This window comes from Chaetura pelagica, unplaced genomic scaffold (genome assembly GCF_000747805.2).
Source record: "Chaetura pelagica isolate M959 unplaced genomic scaffold, ChaPel_1.0 scaffold315, whole genome shotgun sequence".
NCBI classification, from domain to species: domain Eukaryota; kingdom Metazoa; phylum Chordata; class Aves; order Apodiformes; family Apodidae; genus Chaetura; species Chaetura pelagica.
The window spans coordinates 1205523-1222782 of NW_009953187.1; the positions used below are offsets into that span (position 1 = coordinate 1205523).

A 17260-nucleotide genomic window follows, 5' to 3' on the forward strand; every position below is an offset into this window, starting at 1 on the left:
TGCTGAACTCTCCCGAATCTTCTGTCATCTGGTGTATTCGACATAGACAATCAAAGTGACTATTTTTCTGCTGAAGCAAAGCTGACACCCCAGAATCTCCTCACTTCCAGCAGGATGGGAGCTCAGTTGTGTACATCTGTACAGTGCATGGAGGGCAGCACTTACCCTGGGGTGAGCAGGGCACCCCAAGGAACCTGGGGGAACCAGCACACTCATGCTGCCAGCCACTGGGGCAACCTAAGCCTTGGGGTCACCTCTGCCATTAAAACATCACGGAAGCCCTAAAACAGGACAGCAGAGACATCTGCATTACCCCTTCCAAAGAAGAAATGTGTCCTAGAGGGAGAAAAATCCAGTTTATTTTTGACTGGTTGCAAAGACTTTTTGGGAGCATAAGCAATGCGTTACACTGGATATAGATTATCTCTGTGGGAATCCCTCATGCAGCAGCAGATCAGCTAAAGACCCCACAATCACCACACTTCTTACTCTCAGCTGAAGCTGCCTAAAGTCACCTACAACCAAATGAAGTAGTTTACAAAGTAATGTCAAAAGTAAGAGAAAATCACCTCCTCTGGCTAAGTACAGCTAGAGGCACAATGTATCTTACCTGTCCTGGTGTGCTGAGTTTTTAGGTCACACCTTATCTCTACTAATTTTTCCTACAACTTAGTACAAGACAGAAATATATTTCAGAACCATAAAAACTTCTAACTTCATTTCTGTTATGCAAGAGTGTAGTGCAAGTGCTATCACAAATTTGCTTGGAGATACAACCAACTCATCAAAAGAAGTATAAAAAAATGTTCCTGTTGTCACGAGTGGCAATGCCTAGTAAAACCACTGCCACAAACACAAAAACATACCTATGCTAGCAGGTGGGAGGTTAAAAATAACATGCAGTTGAGTCGGGCACAGGTTATAATTTGACAGACTCGGAGGAAAATGGATGAGGAATTTGTCTTTGAAGACCAATTCAAAGGTGAGCCCTAATTCTGGGGGTCCTTGCCTCAACTTCTGAAGTCCTGGTTGAGAGGTCTGAGTATCCATTCTTCCATCTGAAGTCAAACAATAACTGCTGACACATAAAGGTTCTTTAAAAGAGACAGTAGGAATCACTGGGTCTCAAACACTTCACGTCTCCAAGCCTGTGGTCCAGTCTAAATCTATAGGCATTAAGCAAGAGTTGCTATGGTCACTATGATCAAGCCCTAGAAGTATCAGCAAAAATTAAAACATGAATCAAACTGAATCAGTTAGAAAGCTATAGCAGCTGTTCTCTGCAGAACTGGATTCATGCAACACAAAAAAGATTAGTTTGACAGGTTTCTGCCTGTTTGCCATTTGTCCCCATCACACTGCTTTTGGAGATGCAGCAGCTGTGCTGACCTGTAAGGGTGACCTCAAGATAATAAAAAACTAAGTACAACTAATATGCATTAGTGTTTTTTTTTCAAAATTAGTACCATGTGTTAAATTCTTTCCCACAAAATGCAGACCGTTAACACTACAACACATTCTTTTTGCTCGTTAGCATTGTTATGTCAAGCATGTTCTTACCCTGAAAGGTGGATCAGTCTTCTCTCTGTGCGGCACTTGGTCCAGAGTGCCATCAGTACTGCTCCTTTTCAAGTTGGATGTGACATCAGGTACATTACTAAAATCTGTATTTGAAAGAAAACAAATAAATTAGAGGGTTACAGGACAGGAACAGGAAAAGTATTTGCTTTTATCTACAAATACTTTCAACACCTAATAGAATTCCTATAGAGGGAGAAAAGGAATACAAAATTGGTGATCTTTCACACCCCCCAGAAAGTAACACAAGAGGTCAAAGCAAAGACCAGCTATGCCTGGAAAATCTGCTTTCAAAACACCAGCTGGACATCTAAGACATCTGAAGCAATGCACATATTTGATCTACCAAAATAAACCAAATGCTCTTGCTAAGGGTGTGCTTTTGAAGGTAGCATTATTTGTTATCTGCACACTCTGCTGAGACAACCAGTGAGGATAATTAAATGCATTCAGTAGTTCTCCTTGGATGAATATGCCATTGTTTGACACCACATAGTCCTGAATCCCTTAAAGATTTAAGAAGAGAGCTTTGCCTTAGAGCAAACACTACAGTTCATAATACAAACTAAATTCCTTCTTGTTATTTGTAGTTTACCAATTTTACTAAATTTGGAGTTCACGTATGTAGTAACTATCATAAAGCAAAAACCAGAGGAGGCACTACCTGCTCTACCTATTGTCAGACTGTAGATTTCAATGGCATTTATGTGTAAACCCAAGATCTATCCGACACTGCTGAACATTCATATAAAAATGATGGGTTTTCTCTCTACATTTCCTCAATTGGCTGCTTAAAATCTGCAGAGGTGTTTATATGGAACTTCTAATTTAAACTTCTAGAAGTGAAGCAAATTTCTCTGATTTTTCGTCTGCAGCATAATCAATCCAAGTAGTTGAAAACCATTAGGCAATCACAAAAAAAAAATAAAAAATGAGGACTTTCAGCAACCTCAGATGATAAAAGAGTAATAAAATGAAGGTTGTTTTTTTATTTTCATTTGCTGCTTTGTTCTGTAGCTTTTAAGCCTCTTAAAAATACACACCACATTACCACACTTTCAAACTCTTTCTCAACACCTACAAATGCTGGAGAAGTATTTTTAAGTGAAAGCTGAGATTCTCATTAAATCACTGACTCCAGCAGTTGAGGTGGTAATTAAATAAAATATCACTCATCTTGCAGTAAAATAATGTGTTAACAATAATGAAAGTGTGAAGGACAACAGTATCTCTCCACCTGGGTGGTGTTGTTGCCCTGTCCCTTCAGAGCAGGGCCAGCTCCTCTCAGCAAGAATTAACAAACATGGACTGAAGCACAGAGGGAAATGGAAATTTTAGGCCCAAAAGAGTACCTTAAAGCCTATGAGGAGCCTTCCTGAGAAGCAAAAACATGGAAGACAAACTTTAGAGGAAAGCCACAGAGAAAGATGCAAACAACTCAGCAGAATGTCATCTTTATGCTTTATTTTTCTGTATGTTACTAAGGTGCCTGTGCCAAGCTTAGCATTGAGGCTGACACTTTCCCCCCAGATGCCAAAGGCTTGACTACTCTCATTCCCCTACCCTTGCAGAACCAAGGTCCTGTTGCTTTTCTCCCCTCAAGCTTTTTTACCTTTTCTTCCTGGAGTTGGGTGTAGCTCCTGATCTCCCAGAGCTATAAAAATACTTGCAAAAACCCAAGAGTTATCACCTACGCAGACAGAACATATTTTGAACAACTCCACACTTCTTAAAGAACTTAATAAGGATTCTGCCATACCTCTTTATTTGATTACGCTTTTACCTCACATCATGCCTGAATAATTTTCTCCCTCTCTCTGAACTTTTAAAGACATTTTGAGTCCTTCTTTTGTATATGGGTCCCACATTAATGTTTATCAACTTCCACCACTGCTACCTCCTAGGTTCACGAAAGGCATGCCAACTCATAAAACATGAACTGAATTTTACATCTTTTCTTGGGGGTGAGGTGATGCCAAGGATATGGTTTACCATTTGTCCTCTTTTTACTTGCCTTCTGAGTTTAATGCACTTATCCCCAAACACCTCCAAACAAGATAGATTTTGCAGCTGCATAAAGTATCTAGTTTGATCACAGGTAGCTAATTGATGATAAAAAAAACCCTATGTTGTTTTCCTGATTTTGCAAAGTGACCATTAAACCTATTTGTTATTTACAAATCAGGAAGAAAAACTAACCTACATAAGCAATACAGAGAAAGCATAAATGGAGGATGAAGAAAATAAGGTCAAACAACCAGTACACCACATGAACAGAAGAAATCAGTGTTAATATCCAAAGCAGACAAACAGATTATTCTATCACTTTATCCTGGTGATCTACATTTTTCTCCCTTCACCCTCATCTTTGTTTTTCCTTTGCAGTCTACAGGACTGTCAGAGGTAGGTGTATGTAGTCTTGTCCATTTTTATAGGAGTTGCTTTTGGAAGAATACACTGCTGATGATAGCTAAGGTAAGCAACAGAAAGCACTATTTCAATTAGTAAAAATTTAAAAAAAGTTACATGGAAAGGATCCAAGGTGAAAAAGGACATCCTACTACACGTTGCATGCTGAACTAACGGGTGAGGGAAGGAAGGAAGGATGTATGGCTTGTTGATCATTTTAGCATCCATATCCTGTCTCCTTTTCCTTCTTTTACTGTGGAAGCAGACTTCCTTTGGATCTGGTCCTACAAACCACCAAACTATTCCCAAAGAGCATAAAAGCATAAACATGAACTGCAGAGCTAAAAAAAAACCAAATCAAGGGACAAAAAAGATGAAGTATTACCTTAGAGAATGGGTAATTTCAAATGAAAATGGAAATTCCTAAAGACATAAACACAGCAGCAAGTTTAATATTGAAATTCTCTCTACTTCTACTACTAAATGGAAGAGGAGTAACAAGCCAAACCATGCCAAATGTCTTTGAACATTCAAATTTGGATTAAGCTCTACAGTGGAATTCATATTGACTAAGATGTTCAAGAGTAGCAATGTGCAAGAATTAAGAAAAATGTTACAGCTGTGCAACTACGAAATTGTTCCAGTATATACCATTTTGGTTATTTTATAGGAATGAGCACAGAAAAAGTATGCAAAATATATATGCTATATACATATATATATATATGCTATATATATAAAAAACATATATTTCTAAAAATCATGCAAATGTGAGGTCAAGTCAGCAATTTTTAAAAACTAATATTATAAAAACAAAACAAAACAAACAAACAAACCCCCACATAGCCAAAAAAAACCCAAAGTATCTCCAATATGACTTACCTTACTACAATTACATTAATTACTAGTTAATGAAAACATGCACTACTTTGCTGGAAACATTGCTTGAGAGGCTTTCCAGCATAGAAATGTGAATATACCCATGACTGCATCTGCCTAATACAGCTCCATTACAGCAGTACATGAGATTTGTGCTATTGACATAATTGTCATAAACCTGTCTGGAAGAAAAAAGGGACTGGTAATGTTGGGTTAGCATGATTTTTCTCTACTGCAGTGCATCTCTCTGTCCTGTTTACACACGCACACACACTCCCGCATGGTGAGTTGAAATGTGTATCACTTCCATTTGAGAAGGATAGAAACCTCTTAAGCAGATAGTTTCTTCTGATTTATCAAAGAGTGTCTTCAGAAAAAATGCAAAGTCAGCTTCTTGCAAACAAGAAGAGTAGCAACGTCAGGTAAATGTTTGAATTCTTAGAAAAGCAGAGAAAAAATGTAATTGTGTAGAAGCTTAATCACATCTTACAAATCACCGACCAAATGTCATGCTTAGTTTTTAGCAGTGAATAGCCAAGTACTAAGAACCTGCTCAGCACTATCAGGTACCAAAAGCATCACTAAAGAAGAAGGTGTGTGTGGGGGGGCTGTGCAGAGTTTGGACCAATAAATACAAGTGTTCTGATTAATTTTCCTCCCTAATGCCACTACCTCTGCAACACTGTATCTTGCTGACAGGCAGATACGGTGACTCTCAATCATCCAAGACAAATTATAATGTAACCACTTAAAACTGGAAGAAAGCTACTTCCTAAATCATGCTCCTCACTACTGATAATTCAATTAGAAGTGGGCACAGAGCACACGGATGGGACAGTTGGTAGAAAAACAAATACATTCAGCACATCCAAGAGCTCTGTACGCCTACACAAGTGTCTCTTCCCACGTCGCTGTGGTGATACACGTACAAGTGGTCAATATGGAAGTTATTCACGTGTTTGTGAGCAGAGAGGTACAATGGAAACACATCCTCTAGCAGATGCGTGAGACAATAATAATTTGTGCTAGAATCCAAGCCAAGAAACCAAAGGAAATCAAGTGGAAAACATCAACATCAACCATCCGGCAATTCATTTACTATAAAGAAGCCATCAATAAATGCAAATATCACTTATCTCTTTTTTACTGTTTAATTAAGGAAGAAGTCTTAATTAATTTCTAGGTCAGTGCTGCTCTTACCACTTTAGCTGCTTAATGCATAAGCAAAAAATTACCATGAGTAGAAAGTAGGAACTGAGGATCCTGTTTCTTTTATAAGTCTTTTTTCCCATAATAAGTCAGACTTGTTCTGTTTAAGATTCTTCTTCTTAATTAAAAAAAAAAAAAAAAAAGCCAAGTAATCCTCACAACCATGTCAAGTGTTATCAAATGTCAAGCACTATGTAGGTAGTGCAGCCACCCCCTTTTTCAAACTACAGCAAGAGGGTGTGTTTCCACCTGCCACTCTACTGGCAGCCATGAATTGAACAAAAAATCCTTCTAGCTCTACATGAGAAGACAACACAGAAAACTCAGATTAACCCAGTCTCTCACTCCAAGACAAACTAAGACCACTTCAGGGCCATAATTTTCAGCTCTGGGCAGCAGCAGCAGTTCTGTACATAACTTGATACCTATCCTAAGCAAGTAAAGAAGCACTTTGATAGGCACAGGCAGAGCTGACCTCAATAAAAAGGTCATTTTCCATTTCCATTGGTCATTTCCAAAAATTTTCCATTTTGCCACATTTCTGAAATTTGGAAAATGGTTTGCCTTGTCTCAGAATGAAACCATGTCCTTTAATGTTATGCTATTTCATTTTCGCCAAAACACTGAGAAAGAGACACCAGAGAGCAGAAAGCAGCAGCTTGAAATCAGGATACTCCTCCATGATGTAGGAGAGAGAGATGAAGTCTCCTGCTCTGTCAGGTTCAGTGAGGAACCTGAACCTGGGTCTATTTCAGCTAAGGTAAGATGATTGATTAACAGTTGCTGTGACTCCTGGAATCCCCAGCTCCACCTGATCCACTTACCATATCACCAAACATTCACTTCAGCAAATAGATTCAGACTCTAAAGCTCATGCTAAAGCTAGTCTCATGGAACATGTCTGACCCGGGCTGAAATCTGTCTGTCCTCAACAGGGAAGAGGGAAGCAGGGTAGCAATTAACAACTAGAAAATTACCATGTCTGAGGTATGGGCAAACTAAGTTGTAGTCATGCAACTCAGCAGAAGATTTAAACTTTCTTTAGCTCTCAAAATTTAAAACCTGGCATATTAAATTGAAACTCAAGAGCCAGAATCTTAACAAATTATTTAAATGGGTAAAAAGAGGATGAGGCTATTCAGCTGGTGAGTAACAAGTAATAGCTATGTTTAAAGAAGGAATGAGAATGTTGGGAGAACCTAAGGAAGGAAACTACAGATGTGACCTATGTAGTAACCTAAGGCTTTTGCAATCAATTAAAGGTAAGAAAAATTAAGAATGTGGAGATAAATGGAAAATTAGATAATACAGTATGGGTAAATGGATTGTTTCAAACTATCCTGTCATCTGCCTTTGATGAAAGTGGGTTTTTTTAAAGATAAAGAACAAACATAGGATAAATCAAATCTTCAGGAAACAAAGTTGTTAAAAATAAATAAATAAAGAAGAAGAAAATAGAAAAAAGAAACCGTTATAACAGCCCAAGGGAAATAATTAGCTAAAATGAAAAGGATAGGAATTAAAAGAAGGTAGAAATGGCTAGTAAGTAGATAACTATAGACTGGTCAAAATGAATTTCAAGGCCTGGAAGAGGCTATGGTAGATTTTGTCTATGGCAGGTTTGGGGACCAATTTTACTTGCTATTTTCATTATTTGTCTCAGCAAAGAAAGTACAATAGGAAGTACTCTGATTAAACACTGTAATCGTTCAAAGTTAATACACAGCATTAATTAAATGCATTACCTGACTACTATAAAGGAGATGAAAGGTGACCTTGAAGATGGACCCACAGTCCCAGAATAAAATAACACAAAACACAATTTCAGGGACCAGGAAGAACAATTTCTTGTACAAGCTGTGTCTCCTCAGTTGGAAACATGAAAGGAAGAAAATGTGGAAACATGGAGAAGGGGTTAACAATGTGCAGCTGTGAGCTAGAGCTATTTAAGTAACACTCAAGCCTGGCAGATACTGATCAGTTGTAACACTGACCAGGAATATGTCTATGCTGGCAATTAGAAAAATGGCTTTCAACCATCACATCAATGAATTTCTAGAACAGGCTTATCCAGGTATCCAAAGGATGCAAACAGTCTATCCTATTTTAAACTGGAATATGAGAAATGTATCAATAGGCTTGCTGAAAGCCTCAACTAGTAAAGGACTGGACTCACCACATCTCAAAACTCCCTCCTATCCTAGGTCCCTCTGTCACCAGCGTGGCACGGGTATTAACACAGATGTCTAAACACAACTTCACAGGCAAATAGATGGCCAGAAGGCTCTATCTGTTCAGTAGAGCACCAGAAGTACTTTCAGATTCACTACTGCTGGTGTGCAAAGATCCTAGCAAAGAGTACTTATGACTAAGAGAATGCTTATATCACAAGTGCACACTGGTGAAGAAGCCCCTGATGGTTGTCCTACACCCCAGTCACTTGTCAATTCCATCTCAGATGTTCATTATTAACTCAAGTGGTTACTCTGCTGCAAACTGATCCTTCTCTTGATTGTAGCTCTCTGACACTTGAGAGGGAAATGGTGCTCTCATTTCCCATCCTCTCTGCTGCACTTTTTACTCTGTATTAGTTAGATGCTTCATCTATGGCAACATGCACACAGAGCTTCAAGCAATTACGATGGCCTTGGTCTAGCCTGTAAAAGACAGATACCCATATCTGATCAGAGCAACTGCCAGAGTTTTTAAACACCTGTATTGTCGAGTGATTTCACATAGACATCAAAAAACAACCAGAAACTGGACATCAACTTTTTTCTTAGAATACTAATATGCATTTTATCTTGAAAAAAATTAGCATCCATAACTGTAAGGAATCTAGGAGGCCCGGTCTATCTTCTAGGAAAGAATGTGTTCAGTATTTTCACTAATTCCGAAGTGCTTTAGATAGTGCCAATAAAACATAACACAACCAGTCTTCAGCACAGAGGATGTTCTCCCTCTCCCCATTACGAAGAGTTTCCATAACAGGGTTGCATGGTTTACATGGAAATGAGATATTACACTTGGGTAATAAGGTTAAGCCAGGTGTATGGAAAGCTTCATTTTTCCTTGTTATTGGAAGTCTTCAGACTGAACAGCTAATTTTGATAAGATTATGGTTCCCATATTCTTCTAGCCAATGCTGTTGTCAAGAGAAAAGTAAGTTACCAAGAAAAGATAACAAATATTTTCAAAATCCCTAGTGAAAATAATACTAAAGCCTGAGCCAACTTTCAGAAAGGTACAAAGCCTTGGTGGTCTTAATTTCTTCAGACTTGAAAACAAGGGAGTGGTAGGTGAAGCATTCCAGCATTGTCTGGAGAAGAGAAATACCAGTGTGGTGAACTCTAAAAATGCTCCCTTGAAGACAAGTACTCATAACTTCATTTAAATGTTTCAGCCTGGCAAGTAGCATGCATGTGCTTATTTCTTTTGGTCCTATACAACTGAATATATTTCAGGTTTTGAAGGCAGGTAGGAGAGCAATGCAGCTGCAGCCACAAATGAGAAACAGACTTTGAAACATATCATAACCTCCACCACTTCAAGCTGAAAGACAAAGCAATTTGATTCAGCTTTCATCTTCACTGGGGTTCTCTAGGAATCTACGCACATGACAGAGGCACCATGGCCCCTAAGTGCAGATTCTTAGTTATTTCCAGTTAAGTTTTCCAGAATTACGGGAGCATTCATGTTAGCTCAAATTCAGTAAATTGAAGTGGAATTTATTTAAGATTTTAACCATTGCACAGCACCAGTTCAGTTGTTTCCCCACAGCTGGTACTCATAGGCAAGTATTACTACTTCAGCATTCACGCTCCAATGCTGGAGTAAATTAAAAACTATTTGTGGGCAGAAACTGTGGTTATTAACTCTTTGGTGCTTTTATGGTGTTCTAACAGACTGTCCAAAAGGTAGTTAAATTTATTACCTTTTTAAAATGTGTTCCTCTTTTTTCGTGTAGGAAATTTTCAAGTTTTTCTGAAACCTTTGACCCAACTCCAATTACAAACTAGCTCAAATCCTCATTGCTAAGTTAACATTATTGAGTCTATTAAGACCACTATAAAGAAACCTCAGTTTCTAGAAAACTAAAACTGAACATGTTAGAGAAACACAAATTAAATGCACTAGATGTTAGTAATTCAGAGAATATTTAATCTCTGCAAGATTATTTTGGCTTTTAACACTTGTTGTTGTCCTAGGCATTTTGTAATCTATTTTGGGACTGGCTGGAAGGTACGTTCTCAGCTTAGCTTTAATGCTGTAATAATTGACTCTTTGGCATACCTAGAAACTTCATTCAGGAATTCCAGATGATAAATCTGGAAAGAATATTAGCATACAGGTGTCATAAAATCAGTCTTCCTAGGTAAAGTTCTTAAAAACAGAATGAACAGATGCTTGTCACTGACAAAACTAATTGTTACCAAATAGAAATGCAGTTACAGGCCAGACAAGAAGGTTCCACTCCTGACCCCTCTAATCCAGATGTTTTGGCTTCAGGGGACAAGCTATAAAACATCAGACAGTGCTCTACATGCTTCCTGAAGGACAATGCAGCCAGGCTGCTTCCTTTTACAGATCTGACACTTGACACAAAGAGAAACTTATACTTCTGGCCAGCATCTGAAATGATCAAATGGGACAACTCTTTGTTCTCATTCTTCAGTGAGGAAATTGATGTTTCTTCTTTACATTTTCAAATTTAGAAAAAGTCAGTATGTTGAGGCAAATATTACTGTATCAAAAAGCTTAAGACATGATAGGCCACATGCCAAACAGTGGCTTAGCTCCAGTCAGCCACCTGCTTCTGCAAGTGAGACTTTCTCTAGTCTGCTACATGCGCTCTCTCGTTCCACCCCCCTAATACCTGTAGAAACATCTATTCTGAAGTTGGAGCGGAGTCCTTTAGATCCCTTGGGAGATCCTTTGTTGATTAACTGTTCATAGTGAAGCAAAGTAATTTTACTCATTTGTTAATTCAGTAATCAATAGAACATACAAATTAGCAACCTAATAGGAAATAGCTGCTTGCACTTCTGTAGCAATGCCTGATTAGCTACTGCAGTCAATGGTATGTTTTATAGGGCTATTTAAGTTTCTAAATTTTCTTCGTCCAAGTATCTGCCAGTCAGACAATTGTTCAGGCTTTCAGTTTGAAGCCACTTCACACTGGCTTCTCAAATTTTTACCCAAACACATTTGCTTCCTAAGTGCACAACAAATGCCTTCTTAGAATCAGTCTCACTGGAGGCCAGTGCTAACCATAGCTGGTGCCTCACTCTTCTATTCCAGTTCAGAAACTGGAGACGTGTGGCTGTGGTACAGAGGAGAAAGACATGGCAGAGCCCATATGGGGTGGCCACTGTCCTCTACAAGTATCAGCAAAGGCTGTAGCCCACTGCTGCCCCTTAGGTCTTCCAGGCTGGGGCTGCCAGACTTGCAGGGGGTGATGTCAGTGGCTTCTCTTTATTTCTGATGCTACTACAGGATTGGTCATATGGGATGGCTTGAGCCATTCTCAGAGGTCATTTGCCCAAATTGGAAAGCAAATGGAGCTAGCCCTGCCCAAGTACAAAATGCAACACCTTAGTGGTACATTTTCTTCTCCATCTCAGGTTTATAGGTACAAAAGTAATGAAAATAGAAAGGAAAAGTGTGAAAAAAATAAATTACTCAATAATTTAGCAAAACTTGGTGAGTAGTTTAGTGTTGTGGTTTAACTCCAGCCAGCAACTAAGCATGACACAGCTGCTCACTCCCCACACAGAAGGATGGGAGATAAGAACTGGAAGGGTAGAAGTGAGAAAACTCATGGGGTGAGATAAGAACAGTTTAATAATTTAAATATAATTATTATAATTATTATAATAATTATTATAATAAAAATGTAATGAAGAGGAAGATAACAAAAATAGATAAAGTCCAAGAAAAACAAGTGATGCAAATTAGAATAATTGCTCACCATCAACTGACTAATGCCCAGCCAGTCGCTGAGCAGCAGCTCCCTGGCCAACTTTCCCCCTAGTTTCATAGAATCATAGAATCTTTATCTTAAAGATAATCTAGTTCCAACTCTACTGCATAAGCAGGGACACCTCCCACTAGTCGAGATTGCTCAGAATCCCATCCAACCTGGCCTTGAACACTTCCAGGGATGGGACTTCCACAACTTCTATGGGCAACCTGTTTCAGTTTCTAACTACCCTCACATTGAATAATTTCCTCCTTATGTCTAACCTAAATCTCCTCTCCTCCAGTTATAATCTGCTATATTACAAGAAGCTCACCATTGCTCTGTGGAAAGGCATTCTGCTCACTATTGTTAATTTTATTGGCTTATATTAGTGTAAATTCCAAAATTATTCACTTCCAAGATAACTGCAAGACATATCTCCCCTCTCTAGATTTTAATGAGAGAAGTACTCTGAGGACAAGGTTTGCTGCATGCAGTATGTGTCGGAATGAGATTTTGGTTTTCCTCTACTTTTTGTTATGGAAGCTGCTGCTGTTTAGCAACAGCCCTGCTGAAATCCTCACCCTGGGAACTGGTGGGGGAAACAGTAACCTAACCAGACATTGTCCAGCTTCCTGGTTCTACTGCAGTGCTGAGAAATTACCAAAAGAGGTGGTCTACAGCAGCAAGAATAACTTGCAGAGCACTATAGAATATCTCTTTAGTCATTTGGGGTCAGCTGTCCCAGCTGTGTCCCCTCCAGCCTCTTATGTACCACCCCCAGCCTACTTGCTGGTGGGGCAGTATGAGGAGAAAAGGCCTTGGCTCTGTGTAGGCACTGCTCAGCACTAATGAAAACATCCCTGTGTTAGCAACACTGTTTCTGGCATAAATCCAAAACCTAGCCCCATACTAGCTGCTAAAAAGAAAAACTCCACCTCAGCTAAAACGAGCACACTTAGACAGACTTCATAATTACTCGACCCACCTAACCTCTGTGAAACACAGAACAGCTGCTGTTCTAAATTATGCCTAAGTCATTGGTCTATATGTGGATGTCTCTAAATTCACCATCATTAATAAATCTCTTTGCTGTCCATATTGTCCACTCTACAAAATTCACTAGGATGGGCAATGTAATGATTTATGTCTACATATTGTCACTGAGCCAGAAATTGCAGATCCACAGGGTTTAATGGAGTTTACACCAAGGAAAAAGAATTTGTCCCACTGAGTTCAGAGGGATTACATCATAGCAGCATTTAGCAAAGCAGAACAGAACCCTCTTTCAGTAGAAAAGCGCAATGAAAGCATTTACGGCTCTCACATTTTATAGCATAAACAACCTTTTAATTTGCAGCACATGCATCTAACAGGAAGCCAACAGGACAGTTTTTCAAGTGCCAGCAAGAGCTCGTTAAACCACCACTCTTGGGAAACATTCTGCATTGCAAAACATGCAGTAGGTAACAAGTGCTCCTATGGAACCAGCATCTGAAGAGTCAAATGCTTCCTTTGAGTTAACGTCTACACCCCTACAGTCCCAGGTATTTTCACAGACCTTGTCTTTTCCCAAAGATTCACAAGAGCACAGGACAAAGACACATATAGGCACAAAAACAGCCGGAGAAGGAGCTAACGTACCATGGTTGTCCAAGACTACCGTAAACACAGACCTCACCTCTGAGCTTGCTTTGATGAATGGCCACTGCATGTCTTATCACATCTACCAGGCAATGAGTAAAATAAAAAGAAAACCTGGGGGAGTCATAGATCTTCAGGCATGCAGGCAGTCATGCTGCACAGACAGCTACGTGTCTATGTTAAAAAGAGGCACTGCTTCTCTAGTGTGTTGCCTCACCCCATGCAAAACCACCGGATATCTGGTATTAGATCCACCAGGCAAAAGCAAGCAATATGTGCGAACCTGTACGACTAACACAGATTAGGGCCCACATCTAACAGAACTGTGGGTATCTTCAGGACTTTGGAAGCTAAGAAGCAAGATTGCTTTGCAGAGGCATCTGAACTATCTAGCCTCCCCCTTGCCAGCAGCACCCAAGCCACCTTCACTGCTCCTGGGACCACATTTCTAGAAAGATCATAGAGTCACAGAATGGTTTGGGTCAGAAGGAACCTTAAAGATCCTCTAGTTCCAACCCCCCTGCATGGGCAGGGACACCTTCCACTAGACCAGGTTGCTCAAAGCCCCGACCAACCAGTCCTTGAACACTTCCATGTAGGGGGCATCCCCAACCTTCCTAGGAAACCTGTTCCAGTGCCTCAGCACCCTCACTCTAAAGAATATCTTCCTAATGTCTAACCTAAATCTCCCCTCTTCCTCTTTTTATCCACTACTTCTTGTCCTCTCACTATAAGGCCTTGCAAAAAGTCCCTCCTCAGCTTTTCTGTAGGCCCTTTCAGGTACTGGAAGGCCACTATGAGGTGTCTCCAGAGCCTTCTCTTCTCCAGGCTGAAAAGCCCCAACTCTCTCAGCCTGTCTTTGTAGGAGAGGTGCTCCAGCTCTTGGATCATCTTTGTGGCCTTCCTCTGGACTTGCTTCAAGAGCTCTGTGTCCTTCCTGTGTTGAGTGCTCCAGGACTGGACACCGTACTCCAGGTGGGGTCTCATGAGAGCTGAGTAATGGGGGAGAATCACCTCCCTGGCCCTGCTGGCCACATTTCTTTTGATGCAGCCCAGGATAAGGTTGGATTTCTGGGCTGCAAATGCACACCGCCAGCTCAAGTTGAGTTTCTCATCAACCAACAACCCCCAGGTCATTCTGCTCAAGGCTGTTGTCAGTCCATTCTCTGCCCAGCCTGTATTTTTGCTTGGGATTGCCCTGAACCAGGTGCAGGACCTTGTGCTTGGCCTTGCTGAATTTCATGAGGTTGCCATCCCTTCCCTCCAGTGTATCAACCACACTACACAGCTTGTTGTCATCAGCAAACTTGATGAGAATGGACTCGATCCCACCATCCACGTCACTGACAGATCTTAAAGATGTGAAATAGCACCAGTCTCAGTACTGACCCCTGAGGAATGCCACTTGTCACTGGTCTCCATCTGAACACTGAGACATTTATCACACCTCCCTGAGTGTGACCATTCAGCCAGTGGGGCCAGATGTGAACTCAGATCCCACAGAGTAGGTGGGATCCCAAAGATGAGTACTTCCAAAAATGAGTACAATGGGGAGAGAATAGTATGTACCTCTATTTATTTAAAAAAAAAAAAATCTCTTTTTTCAATGGTTTCTTTCCCATTAAGGTCTCTAACCCTCTCAAATGAAAGTGTTTCTTCATGGAAACTTGTTAAAGCACATCCAAACTGCCAAAAACTTCTTTTTCTTGCAATCACAGAGATCTATTTACAAATTAGGGTTGATTTCAGTGTCAGCTAACCAGAAATGACAGCTTTTTTTTGGAAATAAACCCCACTTGCTCGGGAAAAAAATAGTAATTGCCCAACTCTGACAGCAACTCACATACTGCAATGGGTTTTCACACCTACTAATGCTTTTACCTCCTGCCTCAGCACTCTGTAGATATACCATTAACCCACACAGCGTTGCCCTAAAAATACAGTATTCAATTCTCATGCCTTTTCTGCTCTTACTTCTTCAAATATCCATGCCATCTTAATGCAAGGAATTTTTTTTCCTCCACAGCTGTAAGAATCCCAGTCCAATTCCCTCGTTTTGTAATACTGGACAAATATTTGTTAAATTTCCTTAGCACTGGAGATTGGAGAAAATTTAGTTGCTCTGCTATTTAGTCTTCCACATTGATGAGCACATTTTTAAAAACTATTTAATCTGATTTATTTTCCAGGATAAGCTTATTACTGGCCAAGTGGCTAAGCAGCAAGGACATAGCGTTGCCATGTGGGAGATCAAATGATATGATCACAGCAGGTCCAAAACACAGCTACATGGGTATAGCAACGTCTTGGAGAAAATCAATCACTCTCACAGAAAATTCCCTGGGAATGATTTTTAGGAGTGGCAGAGTTAGTGGGTTTGAAGAATGTCAGTCATTTCCCTTCTGCACAGCAAAAGCTGCCGAAGTTTGCCACGAGGTGTAACTGGGTATCCTCAACATAACAGAATTCATAGGAAAAGGCATTCATCAGAGCTGCACTAAGCGGTCACAAAACTGTAAACAAATGTGGACAAACTATTACCACCCAAGTTATACAAAGCCAGTGATTTAAAGCAAATTCTGTTTTGCTTTCTTCTGCTGGTTGCCACCAAGCATCAGCCAGGGTATTACTGTGTGACTCAGTGCTGAAAACTTCCATTTTCCAAGCACTTCGTTCATTTTAGCTCATTAATCTTCACAACACTCTAGAAAGGTAATTGAGTTCGTTAATTTTTTAAAACAGGGATGCAACAGCAGAAACATTAAGATTTTTAACTTCAAGTATATACCTTGAGCCAAACTGTGTTTAATTTTTGAAAGATGTCCCCCTCTGCTGGCTCTCCCTGACTTTCAAAGGTGCTGCCTTAGAAGAAAAGGCTCAATATGGGCAAGAAAATGTCAGAAATTCCTTTTTAAAACTGTGATCTTAAGAGTGACTTGCTCAACTCCAGAGGAGACAGAAAGGTATTGAGCACTGAATGTGAATTTAGAGTTTCTGGCCTCCAAATCCCTTCTCAGATCAATAAATACACCCTCTTCCTATCTAAAATCTTGTTCAATTCCTGAGTGAGTAACAGGACATAGAACAGTTAAACCCTTTGTGATTATCTATTAATTCAAAGTAATACCATTTTCTTCTGTTTCCATTTGAACCTGGTCAGGTGATCAGACGCTAAGCACTGAATTCAATAAACATGAAAGTCCTTCTCACGAAGCTTAATTTAGAACTACTTGTTCCCTTGCAGAATAAATCTTCCTTAGTTGCTTTTAAGCAGAAAAGCAAATATGCTATATCCCTTTATCCACTAGTGCTTAGAGTATAATACATACTCCAGTAATTTCCTATCATAATGGAATATTTGCACAGGTTGCAAATTTATCCCAGAGGAATGAAGAACCTAGTGAATGGACATACACATTTATCACACTGAATACTCCAGGTAATACTGGTCTATGATATCAAGCCAACAAGCTGAATGATAAGCCTGGTATAATTATGTAATTAATTAGCTCTATCATAATTTTTGCTTTATGACACTCACTTTTATGTGCCACTAGTCAATTTAATGGCATTTTAAAT

The 17260-nt window shown here is 39.7% G+C and overlaps 1 protein-coding gene across 1 annotated transcript in view; it reads right to left on the minus strand.

The window, feature by feature from the left end:
- Nucleotides 1-17260, minus strand: part of TIAM2 (T-cell lymphoma invasion and metastasis 2) — an 89833-nt gene that overhangs the window by 29810 nt on the left and 42763 nt on the right. Inside the window, exon 13 of the mRNA XM_009997344.1 lies at nt 1561-1664. Coding sequence (XP_009995646.1) covers nt 1561-1664 — 104 coding nt within the window. The remainder of the gene's footprint in view (nt 1-1560; nt 1665-17260) is intronic.